Genomic DNA, 19,825 nt, shown 5'->3' on the forward strand with positions numbered 1-19,825 from the left:
GGACTCTGATGGAAACCAATCATTTGTTACAGGATTAATTTGCAGCTGGATCAACATCCTCATCTGTCTGACTGTATGCCCATGGGAGCGCTAATGTCCACACCTGCCACCATCTCTTGGCAATGGCACACACTTAGATCAGTTTACAATGATCATGAAACCCCACCCTGAGGCTGTTTCTTGGCTGTTCTAGCTCTGATCCAAAGAAAAACGCAGTCCCAGGCACGGACTCCCCACCCTCCACGCGTATGTTCAGTTTAGCTTGTAGATGCTGGTGTTTTCTGCTGTCATTAGACAAAGGGGCCTCTAATGCCTCCATTTCTTGGTCTGAGTGAAAGGCAGTCATCAATCTGAGTCAGGTAGCCGCCCATAAATCAAAGGCACATTAGAAACCACTTAATTTCTAGCACTGTGTGATTGCTTACTGTCTTTCACACACGCTTGGTGAAGGGCTGGTGCTGCGAAGCGCGTCTCTGACAGGAACGATGGGACAAGGCGCAGGCCAGCACGGAAGCCATCGGTTGTGATTAAGGCCCAGGGCCGGCAGAGCATCTGTCCCCGTTACGCGCATTTTCGGAGGTTTTGCACGCTCGCTCTCGGCGTGCCAGGCGCCCGAGCTCTGCTTGTGCAAAGCTCTCGCTTGTGCACAGCGCGCGGGGGAAGCGCTCCCCGCCGAAGCGCGGCCGCGCTGTGCCCGCCAGGGCCGCGCTGCTCGCCAGACCCGGCAGCGAAGCCCCAGGAGCGCGGCCGCCGCAGCACGGGCCAGCGCACACCCCGGCAGCAACGGGGGAAACCGAGGCGGCCGCCACCTCCCCGCCGGCGGGCGGCTCCCCCCTGCCCGCCGCGAGCCCCGGGCCGGCGGCCGCCCCCTCCCCGCCGCTGCCCCGCCCGCGCGCTCCCTCAGCGGCCCCCGCCGGGGCGGGGGTTAGGCGCGCGCGGCCCGCGCCCTCCGCTCCCTCGCGAGAGGTGCAGCTCCCCGCCGCCACCGCCCCGCGCGCCCGGGCGCCCCGCCCCACCCCGCCCCCGCGCGCCGCAGCCCCGCCTCGGCGCTGGGCTCCGGGCGGGCCGGCGGGCGCAGAGCGCTGCGAGCAGCCATGATGGTGGGTCTCGGGGCGGCCGCGGTGCCGGGGCGGGGCGGGCGTGTGCGGCCGGGTCGCTAACCTGTGCGCTTTGTCTCCCCCCCTCCCCCTCTGCCCGCCGGCCGTGCCTCTCCGCGCCCCTCGGCCCGCTCCGCCTCCTCCCCTTCGCCCCCAGCAGGAAGGCTCGGACGACGGCCCAGATTTCCTCTCGGAGGAGGACCGAGGGGTGAGTGCCGCGGGGAGGCGTCGGGGACCCCGGCGCCGGGGCTGGGTGGGGAGGGCAGGGCTGGCCCCCTCCGGCGGGGGCCCCTCAGCCGCGGCCGGGCCCGAGCCCGCCGCGGGAGCCGGGATGCCGGGCGGCGGCGGGCACTTGGGCTGCGGGCCCCTTGCCCGCTAAGGTGGAAGTAGCGCAGCCTCTGGAACTCCTGCCGGCCTGAGGGGGCTCTGCCCTGGGTCTTTCATTGTTCTGTCACCCAAGTTTGGAAGGGCAGTTCCCTCGGGCTCCGGAGGGGCTGCGTGTGCGCCCCCGTGCCCCTCCCCGCACGGGTGGGACCCCCGCCCCGGCGGGGCTGTGGGGCTGGCGGGTCGGCCAGCCGTGCGGGGAGCACCGGGTTCCATCTTTGATGGAGGGCCAGGGCCTAGGTGGAACTGCTGCCCTCCCTCCTCTCCTGGGGCCTGGAGGCTCTCCCATAGATAACAATGGGACGTCTACATGGCAGGCGCACGCTGCATAATAAACTCTTTATTGCAAAGAAGTTCTCTTATTGGGACAGGATGCCACAAATTATGTTTCTTGCTGAGAAAACCTTTTTCTCTGCCCTGCTGTTTGTGGCCTTCAGTTGTCATCTGGCTGCTGCATCCATCTTTAACTTGCCTGCCTCGCTTAAGCAACAAATCAGCTAATCTTGTATAAGTTACTCAGACCAATTACCCCCATCAGTTAGTTTCTTCAGAAAGACTGGCTCTGGGCAAGGTAGGAGAGCGACTTCTGAGTTGGCTTAGGTTGCCTTGGCTGTTGCTGGGTAGTAAAGTGACTACATCCAGCATATTACTAAAAATACAAAATCTGAAAACCACTCTGTTGGTATACCCCTTTGTCATGGGTGCCATACTCAGGTGTCAAATATGATGTTAAGTACTTTTTGACTGTATGCACATGATAGAAATTCAGTGCATTTTATGCTCCAGTTTATGACTGGAAATCAAAAAGAGGAATTCTAGTATTGTATTGGGCCAATGCTGGCCACTGTAGAGCTTTTGCCTTTAATTATACAGCTACTTTAGTAAGAACACCGGTTAAAAAAGAGATATGGAAATTGTGGTCCTTTGAGTGTGTTCAGAACAAGGACTGAAGAACTTGTTAACTATGGAGTTGTATTTTACATAGGTTGTCCCTGCTATTTATGAACAGGCATTGAAGTGCAGTTGTCTTTGTCTGAAGGTGCAGGTAGAACATAGCAATGCAGATCTGATCTCATGTGAAACTTGTTGTATTGGTTGGTTATCAATTTTCCCTCTAAACCTACAGGTAGTCGGAGTTCACAGGGTAATTTGAAAGCCTTAAGAAATCTCTTAGCAGTCTTGTTTGTGCTGTTGGACAACTTACATCATCTCCGTTGGCCAAGTGCAGCCTTTATTTATTTATTTATTTATTCCCCTCCATCTTCATCCAGCACTGAGGAATTAAACGACAACAGCACCCTTTGCCTTTCCCTAATTATTTTAGGTCCTATTTTCAATCACTCTGAGGTTTTAATTTTTTCACTGCTGTAAATCCTTGGGGTTAAACCCAGCTTTTTATATGCATGATTTTGATTGTGATACAGAAAATCTCATCAAAAGCAATACTGTTATTCTGTTCATGAATGGATTTGCTGTGCTTTAAAAAAAAATAACTATTTTTGTTTCTTAGTAGCAGTAGTAAAAATAAACAGCTTTTCATAAAGTGTTTCCCTGGTTCTGATTTGTCGCCTTCCTCTGATTAAAAAATGAGCAGGTCAAGCCTTTGTTTGAAAGTGTGGATGGCAACTTCTGGTTAGAGTAGTTGAGCTTTTAGTTTTGAAAATCGGTACTCTTTCCCCTCTAGAATTTAGGTATTGCTATGACAACTGCATTTTTAACTCTTCAGAATCATGTTGGTCAGCTACAGTTGTGTTAAGTTTGATGTAGGGATGATGAGATGAAAAGAGGGCTTGAAATTATGCTGATGCCACACAGAACGGTAATTCTCAAACAATTGTGTTATACCATATGGAGCCTTTTCTGAAGAATTGTAAAACAGAGCACTGAGAATCATCTCTGAGGAAGCAGCAGTGGGTGGTCTGTAGAAGGAACTTATTATAAATGGTTGGCTTAAAATGAACTTGAGGGAATTGCTTTTCTAAATCTCACTTAGGAACATAGTATTGAGTTCACTTTGAGTAACTCTGTTCCTGTTAGGCCTTTTTTTGTGCTGTCTCTAATGTAAACAATACATCCTTTGAAAGGTGATATAGTATTGTTCTGCTAGTACTGTCTTGTGTATTTTATATCTATATAAACTTTAGAGGGCTTGGCTAATGCTCTTGTTTTACTCGTTTAGAGGAAATGAGCTATCCTTTACAACAGGTCTGCTAGAAACTTCATGCTGTGAAGATACTTTGTAATCTTGTAGAAGTATAATTTGTTTCTTTTGCTCTGTGTATTTATCTGCCTATAAAGACCCCACTGAAGCAAGGGTCTTTTTTCTCTAACACTTTTGAAAGAGCTTAGAATATAGAAGTTACTGTTGTTAGCAGATGACTTTACAGAGGAACGTAGTGTTTGGTTGTTCCTCTTGTCTCTTCCAGCTTCCTTCCAGTATCATCTGAAGTATAATTGATCCTTGAGCAAGAGCTTAGGTGCTAAAGCTTCTCCTTGTGTTGTGTTCTCTTTTAATACTGTGATACTGCTTAGCTCTGGTTTTGGCTTCTGGTATTTTCTAGACCCTTTGAATAAAACAGATACTTTCTTGGTATAGCATAGGAAACTGGAAAACAGCTAAACTAAATTGGCTTTTGTTTTGCAAGTAGTTCAGCATGGGTGTAGAGTATGTATCTAAGCATAAAATTACTGTGCTGTGTTGAATGTATTAGACCTGGGGAGGGGGGAGGAGCAGGGAGGGAGATACAAAGGGACTCTATGCAACCTCCATTTTTTCCAGAATTTAAGGTACTTTCAGTTTTCATCCAGATCAGGTTTTGTAGCATTTTATTTTTTCATTTTCCTATCGTGACTAGAAAACCATGCATTGGAGGTGATTTTCTTTTGGAAGTAGTGATGAAGAGATTGCTTAAGTTTGTTGTGTGATGATGATGTTTGTGAATTTAATTCCCAGTAATGCAACTTGAACCGTTGTGTCACATGAATACATTTAAAGTCCTTCAACTTTCTGATTGTCTTTGACACCTTTCATAAATGCTTCATTACCATTGCAGATGAAAATGTTCCCAGTTGGCAGTCAGGCTACACAGCATAATTTAACATATGATTAGACTCTTCAAAACGGTTACAAACTTAACTCAGTATAAATTAAACAGTCCTTTACAGTTGTATATCATGAGTGGAGTAGTCGTGTTTAGGTAGTTATTAATTTTCTCAGCACAGATAAGCATTTTGTTTCTAAAGTTGTGAGAAGTGTGTATGGCCAGGGTGTGCTGCACTAGAGACTGCATACAGACCAGTGACAAACTTGACAGCTCTTACACTGAATGTTAGAATTTTGGATTGTACTACTTTTTAAAATACGGAAGAAAAAAGCATTTTAGTAGTTTCTGTGACCTGTGAAATACTCCAAAATAACCATTTAGATAATCCAGATTATTTGCTGAGATTAATGTATTCTGGAGGACCAGAGAAAAACAAACAGTGCCCCCGACAATGTAACCACTAAAAATTTTTTTACAAGCTGAAAAATGTGGTGTCATGGCATAAGGCAGACATCGGTATGTCAGATTATATTTTTCTTTCCTAAATTAGACGTTAAGCACATTGGAAACACAGTAGGAGCTAAGAGATTCTGCCTCTGAGAAGTGATCTGCAGTGGATTGTTGCATGATAATATGCCTTTGTGTGAGGCAGTGACCCCCTAAACCTTGGGAAGACAAAACAAAAAGGGATTCCTGAACCATGCGTGTGAATATGTTACCCTGGTGGTTTTAATGATTTCCAGCTTTGCTGTATGGAAAAGGTTGTTACTGTTTGTGTAGTAGCTGTTGAACTGCTACATTTTGCTAGCCTAGCAGAATATGCTAGACTGTATGATTTTGGTTTAATATGCTAATTCTAAGATATATTAGTCTGGTTGCTGCTATGTAAGCAGCAAAGTTGTCCATGTATTGAGGTTAACAAGAAAACTAGAGTGGGAGCTGGCCACTATGATTTAAGATCAGGATTAAGATAACCTGGGAAAACAAGATGTGGCAGTTGATGCTTCTCTCCTAGAGCTGTTACAGTGCCTTGCAGCATTACCTTCAAAGTCTGCTCGTGTGTAACCTTTGTACTTTGTGTTGCTGATATTTGAGCACGGACTTCAAAATTCAGTCCTGAAAAAATTTGCAGGAAAAAGTCTGTATCTTTGTATGGAAGAGCATTTCTGTACTGTAGAATGTGATATTTCTAGAAAAAAATGCAACATCAAAGAAAACAGTGTCTCACTAGTCATGAGCATGACATTGAAATAATTTTTGACAATGCAGTTGGAGAAGATTTCAGTTAGCCTTAGTACTTGTAAACATATTCTAAATGTCTATTGATCCTGATAATGAAACTGTCATGGGACAAATTGCTCTAGCACAACAATGCTGCAAGGGTGAAGGGATTTGAATTTGGGGTTTGGATGAGTTAGTTTCACCAACCACTGTTGAAGCCTTTGGCCCAGTTACTGCCAAACATTGCAGTGCTGAGATAATCTTTCAATTTTTTTACATTTGATCATTATCTCATTTTCTTTTCAGTGTAACTTAGGAATTATTTTGTGAGAGAGTTCAGGTTTCGTGTCTTGTGGAAAAATATTATAAGAGACATAGCTCTGTGAAGTTCAGGATATCATTTTGTTTAAGCTTTTTCAGTATATCATGGGACATCTTAAACAAAATAATAGTGTGAGACAATGTGAGTAAACCAGGTCTTTAATAGCTCCTGCTTCTTTGAAATACAGGACCATTTTTCTCCTTAAAAGTACCTTTCCAACTGTTAGTACCTTTACAAGAATGTTTACTTAAAGCAGGTTGTCAGTTCAGGGGAGTGGTGGGAACGCAGAGAAAAACCTACTGAATTTGCTGCTGTCCATACATGTACTTTGTCTTGACCATACACAGAAACAAAAATAGTGCGCTAACAAGGAGTATGGTAAAGGAAATTACTTGTATGGTCATGTGTGCCATAAGGAATACTGCTGGTATTTCTTTTTCTGCTGGAAATAATGTTTTAATGTGGGGGCTTTTATAATCTGTCTTGTCTTTTAAGGATGTTCAGCATTACAGGATCAGGATTCTTCTCGAGGGATGTTAAGGGAAGTATAATTAACTTTTTGTTTTTTAAAATCTAAGCTAAATAGATTTTTCTTTGTTTAGCTTAGAGCAATAAATGTAGATCTCCAGACTGATGCTGCTCTGCAAGTGGATATCTCAGATGCACTCAGTGAGAGGGACAAAGTGAAATTCACCGTCCATACAAAGGTAGAAGCCTGGGTTTGTGCTAAACATTTTCTTCTGCTTATTGAAAAAAGTGTAACACAATCCAAAGGAAATTAAAGGAGCATTATCTCATGTTTTAAGAGACTGTGTAGCTGCAGTGCTTAAGAAAAAGATCACTAAAAAGTTGAGGTTAAAAAACTATTTAGAAAAAGGTGATGTTCGGCTTTTTGTACTGATGTGTTGTCATGCTGTTCCCATGCTTATTAATAGGCGTATTTGCAGGTAGAATTTTTAATATACCTCAGTATTCTTCAGTATATTTTTTTATTAATTAGCCATAGTTTCAGATCCTAAAAATATATTTCATAATGGAATTACATTGAAGAATCATTTCTAGCTACTGCTGGATTTTGGTTTTGCTTCTTTTTTTGATTTGAATGTTTATTGATTGCAGAATCACAGAATAGTTAAGGTTGAATAAAATTTCTGGAGATCATTTAGTCCCGTCCCCACTATTAAATCAGGGGGAACGAGAGCAGTTGCTCAGGACTTGTGCATTTGGGTTTTGAATATCTTCAAGGCTGGAGACTCCACAGCCTCTTTGGGCAGCCCATTCCAATTGATTGCTGCACTAATCAAGATGGGTAATTACTGCTATATGAACTTTTTTTTTGTCAAATCCTTACTTGGATGATTGGCTTATTTTTACAGGGATATTTTTGTTGTTCCTTTAAGGTGTTTTTCTTATGGTATTGAAAAACATTGTGGGTTTTTTTCTGTTTTGGTGTTTGGGTTTGTTGGGGGGTTTTTTTTGGGGTGTTGGTGGTGATTGGTTTTCTTTTTTGTAATTCTTCCTCCTTTTCCCGTTCTAGAGTTCCTTACCAAATTTCAAACAAAATGAATTTTCTGTTGTCCGGCAACATGAAGAGTTCATTTGGCTTCATGATTCTTTTGTTGAGAACGAGGACTATGCTGGCTATATCGTAAGTATCGTGCAGCTCTTTTGGTTTGTGTACACTGTTTTCTGTTGGCTGGCTGTATCAAAAGTACTTACGAGTGCTTTTACGTGCAATAGAAATGGCAAATGTTCATTCCTTCTAAGATCAGATCTCCAGTACTCCATTTTATGCAATTACACAAAATTAATGGTTGAAGCAAGCTTGGAGGAAAGTTCCTGTAGGTTGTCATACTTTCTTGTCTTTCACTCCCAAGGAGTGAGTAGTTTACTCTGTATCCAAGTGTATTTTTAGTCCAGTCTGTTAAAAGTGTGAGAGATAGGTGAACTGTATAACTTGGTGATATTGTTTTTGCAAGCTAATGTTTAACTTGTAATTAAGTTTCATGTTGCCTTTGTTTTAGCTGGAATAGCAGAGTGCAGTAACTGAACTCTAGTAATTAGACTTTTCCAGTTTTCATTATCAAGATCAGAATCATTTTACCATAAATTAGTTGGAGGGGGAAAAAAACCAACACAAATACCATCTAGAACTACAGAGAACCTTAATACACAAAAACTTATGTTTTGAAGTTTATTTCAGGCCTCTGGGCAACAGAGGTCCCAAAATTGTCTCCTTATGATACTTCCTATTAAAAATGGGTGCTGCTGTTCATACTTGAATTGCAAATAGGAATGTTTGTCATCCTGGTGTGAAAGTCAAGTATTCATTTTGTGTTTGGGGGGATGTCTACTGACTTGGAAAGTAAACACATATTTATCATTGACTAGTGGGTACATTATGATCAATGTAATCTGTGATGTGTCATACCATTCTTGAGCTAGTCTTTTTTTTTAGTCAGAAAAGCTATTTTAAGTGACTAGACCTTCAGGGGTGTAATAACTAGTTTCAGACAGTTAACTGTAGATGCTAGATTTTTCTTTTCTTAATTCATTAATGTAATGGACAAACATCGGTGAGCTAAAATTTAAGCACATTTTAGCTTTGTTCTGTGTCCCTTTTACCGATAGCAATTCAGGATTAGCTTGAATGCAATGTTTTCTCTTTCAATGCTAATGTACTGTATTACAAGATCAACCTAGAGGCTTGTTTACTGTGTGCTTCGTTATTTCCACAGATATATCTTTAATGTGAATGGTGCTGCAAGAAAGAGCTAGTGCCTGCAAACAATATGGAATGGTTTTTTGGTTTTAAGTTTTGGGGAGTTATGAATTGTGAAAACAATTGTGAAATTAATTTGTTTTCTTTGAACTAGTCCTTACCAAATAAGCTAAAACAAAACTAATTATAAAGTAATGATTTCAAGTTTTAATTCATTGTAATGGGAAAGCTAGGTGGTAATTAAACTACTGAAGCCACTAGTTAATACTTTAGTAATCTTCACAGACAATTGGCCAACATTGGTATAGTAATGCAGCATGTCTGACTCATGACTTTATTCATAAGTGCTGTAATGCGTGATGAAAGAGAGAGCTATATATTAAAAAGCTGCAGGCAATCTACAGTTCCTGTACTGAATGGATGTTGTTTGGCTGAGAAGATGAGCGATTAAAAAAAATTTGATTCAATTCCAGATTCCACCAGCACCACCCAGGCCTGACTTTGATGCCTCAAGGGAGAAGTTGCAGAAACTTGGAGAAGGGGAAGGATCAATGACTAAAGAAGAATTCACCAAGATGAAACAAGAACTGGAGGCGTATGTAGACTTGATTACTACTTTTTAATTGTATTTTTTATATCCCTCAACATTTAGTGCTGTTTGCTGTCCTATGTTTCTGATTTCACTGGAATGGTTCTCTGTGAGGGACAGGCTTGAGAATCTAGTTGTTGCATAACCAGGGTTATCTTAGTGATCATGATCAGAGCCATTAGGAAAATTGTAGAAATAATTTCATGGAAGATCTTCTGAAACAGGAAAAAAAATCAGCTTGTTCTTGAGCAATCCTTTCATAAGGGAAAAACTAGTTAGATCCTTTTCTTCACAGAACACCTGCAAAGGAAGGAGGTAACCTCTATCTTTTTTAGCTCTGGTTCCACATTTTAGAAGCATAATGAGACTTTAAGGTTTATACATACTGTGATTGAACTAGGGATTTCTGCATGTGGTTGGTACTGTAAACATAAATGCCAACTTTCTAATCCTCAAGAAATACAGAGGTTACTAGAAAATACTTTTGATGCTCCCTTTTTTTTTTTTTTGCACAAGGAGAATATACTTCCTGAAAATAATATTTTTCCCTTATTGTGAATTTAATGTATATTGAAATATCTGCTCTAAGGCTTTTTGTTCCATATTGAGTTACGCAGTGAAGTTTCTCCTTGCTTCATCCACTTTCCTTATCATGCATTCACTTCTTTGATCTTTTTCCTGTCATTGGTTTCAGTTTTCAAGTGTATATTTACGCTGCTTCTAGACTGCGTCTATCAAGAGCTCTGAATTGGCAAGAAAAGTACATAGAACTCTTAGAACTGCTGCTTTCTCTCCGAACTCCAGCTGCTGTGAGCAAATGTCTTAAAAAAGCTCTGTGTTAGTGTTATGTACTACATAATTTATGGCAGAGTAGATATACACTTCATATGCAGAAAACTGGAAATTAGCAAAACACTATAGATTTTAAAGAATCTGTGGTTTTCCAGCGGCCCTGATCATGATTCTCTTGTGGTCTGGTTAGGGGTTGGATAACACAGAAAACTTTGGGTTTCTTCTACTGCCACCTCCATCCTCTGCATCCTCCTTTTTTGTCTTCACTGAATGACTACTACTCTCACTGAGATCAAACATCTCCCAACACTGGCCCTGCTGTTTTGCTGGTATGTAAATCTTACCCTCCTTGCACATAGTGGAAGCAAAAGTGTTGATTATCATTTCACCATTTGATGTCAGAATGGGGAAGAGAGCCCCTTCCTCATTTCTAGACAAGTTACGTCTTAATGAATTTGCAAAGCAAAATTAATTCTAGTAAACTTGTATTGATAAGTATGCCTTCCTCTTAATTAAATCACAAATGAGTAATTGCTTTAATGATTTGGCTGAAATGGGCAACTATGCGATTGTCATGGTTAAACTTGATTATTTTTTTTGGTTGTACCTACCAAATGCAGCACTTAATTTCACTTTTAGAACCACTATGAAGCAAGTCATCCACGTAAGCTTCGGCCCAAAAAGGCTAGGTGCTTTAACATGGAATAAAACACAGCTATCTGAACAGCTAACAAAACTACGTGAACATTTAAATAAGGAAGGAGGGTGCAAATAGGCAAGGGGATGGAGATGGGGAGGAAGGAATTTGCACATCAGCTACATAGTGTTTAGTGACTGTAGTCTGTATCTTAATTTCTTGATTTTTGGGGTGTGGGGAAAGGACAATTAAATGAGGTTACACTTTGAGCAAACCAGTCTGTGTTAGCTAGCCTTAAAAATTAGAATGTATTTGTTGAGTCTTCATTAAAAGTCTGTAATATGTTCGGGCTTCAAATTTCCCCCTAGTATTAACATTGTACTATTTATTTATGTATATGTAAAATATTGTAGTGATAACCTCTACTATATCAACTTACAATTTTGTATCCTTACTGAGGGTCTCTTAAAGCTGCTCAGTAGGCTTATCAAACTTAATTGCTTCACGTGAAATTCTTACGTAAATCTTGTTTCTTATTTTCAGTGAATATTTGGCAATATTCAAGAAGACAGTTGCAATGCATGAAGTGTTTTTGTGTCGCGTGGCAGCACATCCTATTTTGAGAAAAGATTTAAATTTCCATGTATTCTTGGAATATAATCAGGATGTGAGTATTGAAAACTGAGTTGCTGGCAAGAAAAATCAAGATGTACTTTTATGGTAGGATGGAAAATTGATTAAGAGGGCTTTACCTCCTGGAGCAAATTGCATCAGTTCCTTCATACCAGACATACTTGTATTGTAAAAGTTAGAAATTCATTTAGTCTGTAGGTGTTCATTTTCCTGTCACCTGGGGAACCAAATGCACTATGTGCTGTAGCCTCAGCATCAAAAATATTAATGTGAATCCACTGTGTTTTGGATTACAAATGTTAGCTTTTGGTGGGGATTTTGTGTGATGTTATACTTGTTCACTCTGACTTTTTTTTTGGTGGGGAAGGATGATGCAACAAAGATGGAATGCTAATTTTTAGGATTTGGAACGATGGCTTAAATACTGTTGCTAACAAAGCTGGAGATGATTTCTAATTAAATGTTCTGATAAGTAAAGCCTTATTGTTAGTAATGTAGGTGAAAATTTGGTTAATTTTTTTTCCTAGATATTGATTGGACTAATTTGGCTATCCACATGTTACATACTGAGTTACTATCTAATTTTGAGGTAATGGAGAGGACTCTGGATTTATAACAGCTCTTTGGTGTTGCAGTTAGTGGTTACTAATATTGTGCAAACACATTTTAGTTGCTTTTTAAAATCGCAGAAATCAGCATTGAGTGTTGAGGAAGTCATTGCAAAGACTGGCTCAATTGAGTACATGCTTAACTTCCAAGTATGTTAACAGAGGATCCTCTTGTTGCTCGATGTAGGAATGGTTACTGGTTCAGGAACTCAGTTTACCTAAACTGGACAAATTTAGATGGACAGGAAGGGAGTGACGAGGCTGAAGCCAACATCATCCTCAGTGCTGTGAGGGGTAAATGCTTCTGTGGTCTGAAAATCAGAGATCTGCTATTCTACACTTAAAAAAGCAAAGCCTGGTTATACTAGGTTAGCTCAACAGCTATACCATGTATGATAAGTACTGTATTATTGATAACTGAAATGTACGCCTTATACATTTGGTATTATCTGCAGGTGCTAGAAGGTGTGGGTTTTTTTAAAAAAATATTTATATACTGGAATAGTATTTTAGGTGATAAAGAACAGTGCAGTAAATGAGTTAGTCTGTCATTCTGGGTGCATGGTGCCCTGTCCCATTAATACAGAGTGTAAGACTACGCAGAGAGCAGGAAAATTGGTTTAGGAGTAGCAAGTTGTGGTATATAGTTCTGGGTGGTTTTTTTAAAGCATTTCTTGCCTCCAGAAAATGAACTAACTTGATAAATGAATTTGTTTTTCAGTTGAGTGTTCGTGGGAAAAATAAGAAAGAGAAACTTGAAGACTTCTTTAAAAATATGGTTAAATCAGCAGATGGTGTCATTGTTTCAGGAGTAAAGGTGATTACTGCTTAACATATCAAGATTTAAAATGTATTAACATTGTTGTCCCCTTTTTTTAGTGAAAAAGAATTTTACATAACTACAAAAAAGGGATATTTTTTTTTTTTGTATTGGTATCTAGCTTAAGAATTAGAGGCAGAGCATAGGAAGGGACCTGTGGCCCTGGATGCGAGATAACTGAGAGGTATCAGATTGTTTCTGTGAGGGAGGGCTTTCAGTACTTTTTTTATGAAGTTAAGCATTTTTGAATCCATACATAATCGATAATCTGTTTTTTGTTCTAGCCTGTCATTTTATATAGTGGGAAGGTACACTAGCTTCTAGGAAGACAACTGCTGCAGCTCAGAAGTTGTGAACAGTGTAAATTTTGGCCAGCCTTGTAGTATGCTTCTACTGTTTCAAAGCTAAGAGCAGCAGTAGTGGTGATACTGTTTTTCCCAGTAGGTGCCAGAATGTAACTGAGACCAAGAAAAAAAAATTAATGAAAATTCAATTTCATTTTGACTTTTCCAGAAGTCGAAAGACTATTTTTATAACAAGCATAAAATCTGCAGAAGATTATTTTGATCTCCTTTCTTTCTAGTGGTAACTTTACAATTGCAAGCAAATTAGAGGAGCTAAAGTTTCTAGTTGTAAAATCTTGAGTCTTGAAACTGCTGGGAGGTGGGTATAACCATGGATTAATTATGACTTGGAGAAAAATACAAACTCAACATAACCAGCAGTTTTCCTAAGCACATTGTTCAAAGCTCATGTTGTAGGCTATTCCGTGGTATTGAGCATCTGTGCTATTTTAGAGGGGTTTTTAAATAAATACAAACCAAATATCTCATTGTAATGCAGAAAATATTAAAATTTACCTATGTTTACCAACTTGAAAGAAATCTGTCATCAATATCAACATTTCTGAGCTAGGTGTTCATATTGTCTTTGTTGTGTCTGCAGCATCTGTGTGGACACAGGGTGTCTGTCTTCCCCCCCCTCCCCTTTTTCTAGGTAGATGTCTTTTTATTTATTCTATTTTTCTGTCACTGAAGTGGTAGTTAGTAGTGAAATTATTTCCTTCACTTCAGGTTTAGTTATCTAGACCTTTAAGATGCTTGTTACGAGTTCTTAATTCTTACGAAATTCTTCATAAAACTTCAGATTGTGATAAAATAAGTGAAGTAATCAATTTACAGAAATGGCATTTTAGACAATAAAAATGGATTGTATTTCATGTTACAGCAGTATAGGCAAATTTACTCTGCAGTTGCTCTGTACAGAGTGAGTGAAATCCTGGGTTTTAAATTGTTCTTTTTTTTTTTTTTTTTTTTTTGTAGGATGTGGATGACTTCTTTGAACATGAAAGAACATTCCTTGTAGAATATCACAACAGAGTCAAAGATGCCTCTGCCAAATCTGATAAAATGACAAGATCACATAAAAGTGAGTTTTTTTGTAGGGTGAAAATAATACTAGTTAAAGTGTACAGAAGTGGTTTGTGGGGAGCAGTAATTTTTAGTTTTCTTTTTGCATGCAAAAAGGGAATTAATTTCTCCAAGTGTAGTCTTTGGATAGTCTAAGGTTTAATCTGGCTTTCGAAGTTTAGCCTTTGCTGCAATAGACTGGATGGAGTAGGAAAGCCTAATGTGACACTGAAGATATCTTGATTCTTCATGCTGTCTCTTTGAAGAGGGACACGCTTCATGCAATATTTTTTTTTGAAGTCCGATTCTTAGTTTTTAAAGTGTAAAGATAGGTAATATAACAGTATATGTGATTCTACTCCTAACAAACTTGCTCTTGACTGGATGAGCTTGCATTCATCAGGGTGCAATTTCTTGGCACAGTAGGCATTGCATTACCTTGCTGAGCAGCAAACTCCTATTTGGGCCATTAGTTCTGGACCAGGAAGCCAGGCTTACATTTTGCAGCCTTTTAGAATGAAGACTGGGAATGTGTATGTTGCTTGATTTGTGGGTTCCCTTTTCTTACTGAGGTGAAATTTTCCATTTAGCCATTGATTTCTCCTCCTGAGCTGAGTGCTAACTAACATGATTTCTGGAAGCTTTGGATAGTTTTCTCATGTGCAGTGCATTTATTTGAGAAAATGGAAAATCTTTGGTTTAGAATTAGTGAGTTTTGAGAAGCTCAGGAAAAAGTTGACCTTTATTGCCCATGACTTTAGGTTTTTGTGCCCAGATAAGGCAAAATTGAACTAATAGATTCTGTCTACTTTCTTGAAGTTTCTGTCTGATTCACAGAGTCTGTCTTTGCTATCTACAGTGTCCTGGTTTTAGCTAGGATAGAGTTATTTTCTTTTCAGTAGCTGGTGCAGTGCAGTGTTTTGGATTTAGTATGAGAACAATGTTGATAACACGCTGATGTTTTCAGTTGTTGCTAAGTAAAAGTCAAGGACTTTTTGGTTGTTAAGGCCCTGCCAGCGAGAAGGCTGGAGGGGGAGAAGAAATCGGGAAGAAATATAGCCAGGACAGCTGACCCAAACTGGCCAAAGGGATATTCCATACCACAGAATGTCATGCTGAGTATATAAACTGGGGAGTTGGCTGGGGCCTTGGGATCGCTGCTCAGGGACTGGCTGGGCATTGGCCGGTGGGTGGTGAGAAATTGGTATTGTGCATCACTTGGTTTTTTTCCTTTTTGATTTTGTTCCTCTCTCCCTCTCCTTTTCCTTTTCATTACAAATGTTGATGTTACCATATTTTGTTTTATTTCAATTATTAAACGGTTCTTATCTCAACCCATGAGTTTTGCCTTTTTCCCCATTCTCCTCCCCAGGAGATGGGGGGAGGCAAGTGAGCAGCTGTGCAGTGCTTAGTTGCTGGCCAGGGTTAAACCGCGATACGCAGTAATGTAGTTCACACAAAACCAGACCACAAACCTTTTATGAATCTCCATTGGTAAGGACTCTAAAGTGGATATTGAATGAGGTATTAAACCAAGAATTTACTAAGCTCTCCAGATGCTTCTCTTGCTGTTGTGTGAAGAGTGAGTCTTTCGTAGCTTTAGTATTTGTGGTAGGAGATGGAGGGAGTCTGTTATGGCTTAGTGAAGTACTAAGGGACCCTGTGTTGTCTTCATTCAGTTCCCACCTGAAATGGTTTCTGGTGTTTGCTTTCTTAAAATGAAAACTGAACTTCATTCACAGGTAGTTAGGTGCCAGAATTTAGGTAGTGAGAAACTTTCACATTGGTTGTAGAACCCAGAAAATTGTTAGAAATTAGGTTGTAGAGGATCAGATGGGAAAGGATTGATCAAACTCATGACAAAGCTTTACTGGTTTTCAGACTCAAATCGCCTAGGATGCTTATTGACAACTTTGATATTATCAAACAGCAAATTGGGACAAAAGGCACCTTTTGAAATTCTGGCTAGGGCAGTAGAGCAATGGCCTGGGAATCCTATTTTGGAAATGGTCAATCTGTAGTTTATGGATAACTTAGGACTGACAGAGAGCTGCAGGGCTCGCAAAGATACTGACTTCCTATTTCCAGCAGAAAATCTATTTTTATGTCTAAATGGGAGGAACAGAAGGGAAGGCTAATGGCTTTCTAATACCATTCACTGTAACCAACTGCACTGATTCCCTTGGGATGTATGGAGTAATTAATTGGTTGGAAGGTGACCCGCTTATCTGTTAAAACAAGGTTGTGGTACTTACAAAAAAAAACCCAAACTGCTTAAAGGCATATAAATGTCAAAAATATTGAGCAAATATATTTTCCTGTCATTGCATGGATCTGTTAGCATTTTCATCTTCCACTGAGTTTATACTAAATGCTCTTTAAAAAAGCCATGAGTGCAAAGATTTTATTTTTATGATTACTATATAGCAATACCTCACCGATCAAATTATGCAGCCGTCTTTATAAACCCTGCTTCTTATTTCATTGTTTAAAATGCTTGAACACTAATGCTACTTCAACCAGTGACCACTTGTTGATGAGGTAAGAATTTCCTGAAAATCAGGTGTGTGCTAGAAGAGGTGTTGTGCATATAGCACTGTATTTTTACAGTTTGGATTTTGCATTCAGTTTTCTGCTCTCAGGTACACAGACTTATCCTTTGTTATTGTTAGATTGTGGGTTTTTTTTCCAAATAGCTTTAGGCTTTAGAATCAGATGTCTGTTCAGACTTCAGCCATCGAGTTTGTACATCTTTCACCAAAATAAAACATAAAAGTTGCACAATAAATTTACCCAGCAGAAGCAGGTGCTAATTATATTAAATATTTCTAGATAAATTACGGACTTCATGATTTGGTGAGAGCACCACATTTATTGTGTGAAGTTATCCTTCATAATAAGTGACATGATTGAAATTTTATTTCTGCTTTTATGTTAAAGCATATTCCTTTTAGAAAAATACCTACTCTTGAAGAAAGAGAGGAACTTCAACATTTTCAGGAATAAGAGGAATGAAATAGTAAAACAAGTGCTTTTTTGTTCTTCTAGATGTGGCAGATGACTATAATAGAATTGGTTCTTCATTATATGCATTAGGAACGCAGGACTCCACAGATATATGCAAGTAAGATACTGTTAATAACTTATGGGGGAATTTGCTAAGTAGCAGTCTTAATGGTGACATGCTGAGATTGGTAGCTCTCTTGTTATGAGAAAAACAGTATTTATTATAGTTGTATCACATTAAGAGATTTTCTTCTTTAGTATTTAATTTCTGTAACTGTCTGCTTTAATAATTTTGCTTTAACATTTGTCTAGAAAAAATGCTGTTTTCTGCCGTTTGTAGAAAATTACACAGATAAGGTGGAGCAGTCCTCACAGAACAAGAAAACAACCCAACTCTTTCACCAGCTTAAGTGTTTTAAGTGCTTTGACATGTGCAGCAAGAACAGGTCTCAGCCTGAGTATACCGATTTTTGTGGGTATTCCCTGTACCAACATCTTGAAAAATAGTTTTGCTGTTCTGGCAATTTTACTGCCTTTAGGAAAAGAAAGAAGTCTACAGAGATCCCTAAAATTTTGAAAATAGAAGAGGTTCTGTATGTACAGGTGTTTGTCTTCCCACCTTTCAGTGATTTGCTTGACTATGAAGCTTGGTGTATCTGAAAGTAGAATTTAGTTAACTAGCTTAAAGATGTTGATGCTTGTGAACATGTACACTTACTAGAGTTGGTGTGATGACAGGTAAGAGAATAGTATGAAAGTTAACTTATTTTTATTAATTTACCTGAATTACAGTGATATACTTCCAAATGTGGTGATAGCTTACATATCAATTACTTTGATTATAGTATTGAGATTCGATGTAGTTTGTTAGGGTCCATCAGCAGTTGCGTCTGTCTTGTGTCACCACAGTATGACTTGACTGTAATTCAGGCTGCTGTTACGCTGAGCCCTTGTATTGTCTCCTCTGGTGAAGATGTGCCACATTGTTGCTCAGCCTCCCTGAATTTGAAGTAGGGTACGCGTCATGTTTATTGTGTGAAGTACATTCCAATTTGAGTGAAGGATGCTTGATAATAGTGTAAGGACTGTTATATTAACCAGAGTGGTGGTGTTTGGAGTTTAATTCACAGAAGCATAAAGAATCCCTGAGGAGCTGTGCCATTATTCTTTAGTAAAAAACATCCATCCATTATGCTTGCTTTGTCCCTTGCCTTTTCGGAAGTTGTACAATTCCCTGGTGCTTGAAGTGCTACAATTTGAAACTATTATGTTGTCTGAGTTGTGTGAATCACAAGTCTAAGCAGTGGCTTTACAGTCTTTATTGCCAGTCATAGATTATATTTTGAGTTCTAGAAAGTAACGAGACTGTTCAAATTAATGTTTTAATATAAGCTGTTTCCTTTGTGCAGGTTTTTTCTGAAGGTGTCAGAGTTATTTGACAAAACAAGGGTATGTACTATGAAAACTTTTTAGATAAGTTTTTTGTGTACATCCTGGAAGTGACAGGACATCTTGTGTCAACTAGACATTAATATGTGGATGTTTTGTGGATGCTGCTCTATGAAGCATCTGAGCAGTGTATGGTAGGCAATGAAAAAGCATGAGATTTCAGTCATCTGATTTGTAAAATGATAGATCTTTAGGAGCTTTCAGTCTACTAAACATTTCTAGGCAGTCTTCCTGTCTTCTGTGCAATACACTAGTAAAGTTGCTGTTCCTCTAAAGTGCTTGGAGGCCTTCCATACTTGTTACTGGGTATCACAGAATTTGTTACGGAAAAAAGAAATGAAGAAATATAATCCTCAATCCAAAAAATGTCAGTCATGAAGCTTTTTTCTGGAGCCAAGATCTGTTTCTGCAATTATTTGACTCAGAAATACTACTGCTGATGTGCCTAGCCAGATTTTCAGATATTTTGTCTCTTCTGCCTTATTTGTTTGGCTTGATAGAGCAGAAGATGCTTGCCACATATCAGGAAGAGTTTTGAATTAAAAACGTGTGCATTTCATAAATGCAGGCAGTTGTATCTGCATAAATATATACTTTAAAGAAAATTAAGTTAATGGAACTTCTTGCTTTGACCTAAATTTTTGCCTTTTAGAAATTTTATTAAAAATTAAGATTTAAAAAATGCACTTGCAGACTCTTTCTAAATTCGTATACATGTCTGTTTCAAATACAAGCAAGTAAGTTTATTGATCTTTTGGACCATTTAATAGATGCAGTTGCATAACTGTCCTGCAAAGGTGCCTTAAAAATGTGTTTTCATTTGATCTCAAAACCAACACAACTTCTTGTGCAACTCTTTATACTAGATAAGTTTGTTTCTCTGCGGTTTTTCTAGTATGCGATACATATAATTGAAATTGGGAAGAAAGTGCTGTTTAATGTAGAAGCTAGTTCTCAATTACTGCTCGCACAGTAGGTTATTGCTTACATTTTAATAAAAAATTCTAATACTGTTTCTTATGATCCATCTTTAAGTATTCTGTCACAAATGATCTTAGTTTTTGAAAAAGAATCTGTCATGTACTGTTGTAT

General features: G+C 39.3%; 1 protein-coding gene across 2 annotated transcripts; it reads left to right on the top strand.

The window, feature by feature from the left end:
- The first annotated feature begins 993 nt into the window (after positions 1-993).
- On the top strand, positions 994-19,819 carry SNX6 (sorting nexin 6). 2 transcript variants are annotated; one of them, XM_080395141.1, is made up of 10 exons: positions 994-1,100; positions 1,258-1,305; positions 6,671-6,775; positions 7,606-7,716; positions 9,264-9,385; positions 11,352-11,475; positions 12,771-12,866; positions 14,192-14,297; positions 17,327-17,402; positions 18,694-19,819. In XM_080395141.1, the coding sequence occupies exons 1-10, from the start codon at positions 1,095-1,097 to the stop codon at positions 18,755-18,757; spliced, it is 858 nt and encodes a 285-aa protein (XP_080251267.1). In that variant the 5' UTR covers positions 994-1,094; the 3' UTR covers positions 18,758-19,819. The 2 variants fall into 2 exon arrangements, with proteins under 2 accessions (XP_080251267.1, XP_080251266.1); XM_080395140.1 differs by having other exon boundaries at positions 1,019-1,100; positions 1,255-1,305.
- The last annotated feature ends 6 nt before the right edge of the window (positions 19,820-19,825 follow it).

Source organism: Falco punctatus, assembly GCF_963210335.1.
Source record: "Falco punctatus genome assembly, chromosome: 7".
NCBI classification, from domain to species: Eukaryota; Metazoa; Chordata; class Aves; order Falconiformes; family Falconidae; genus Falco; species Falco punctatus.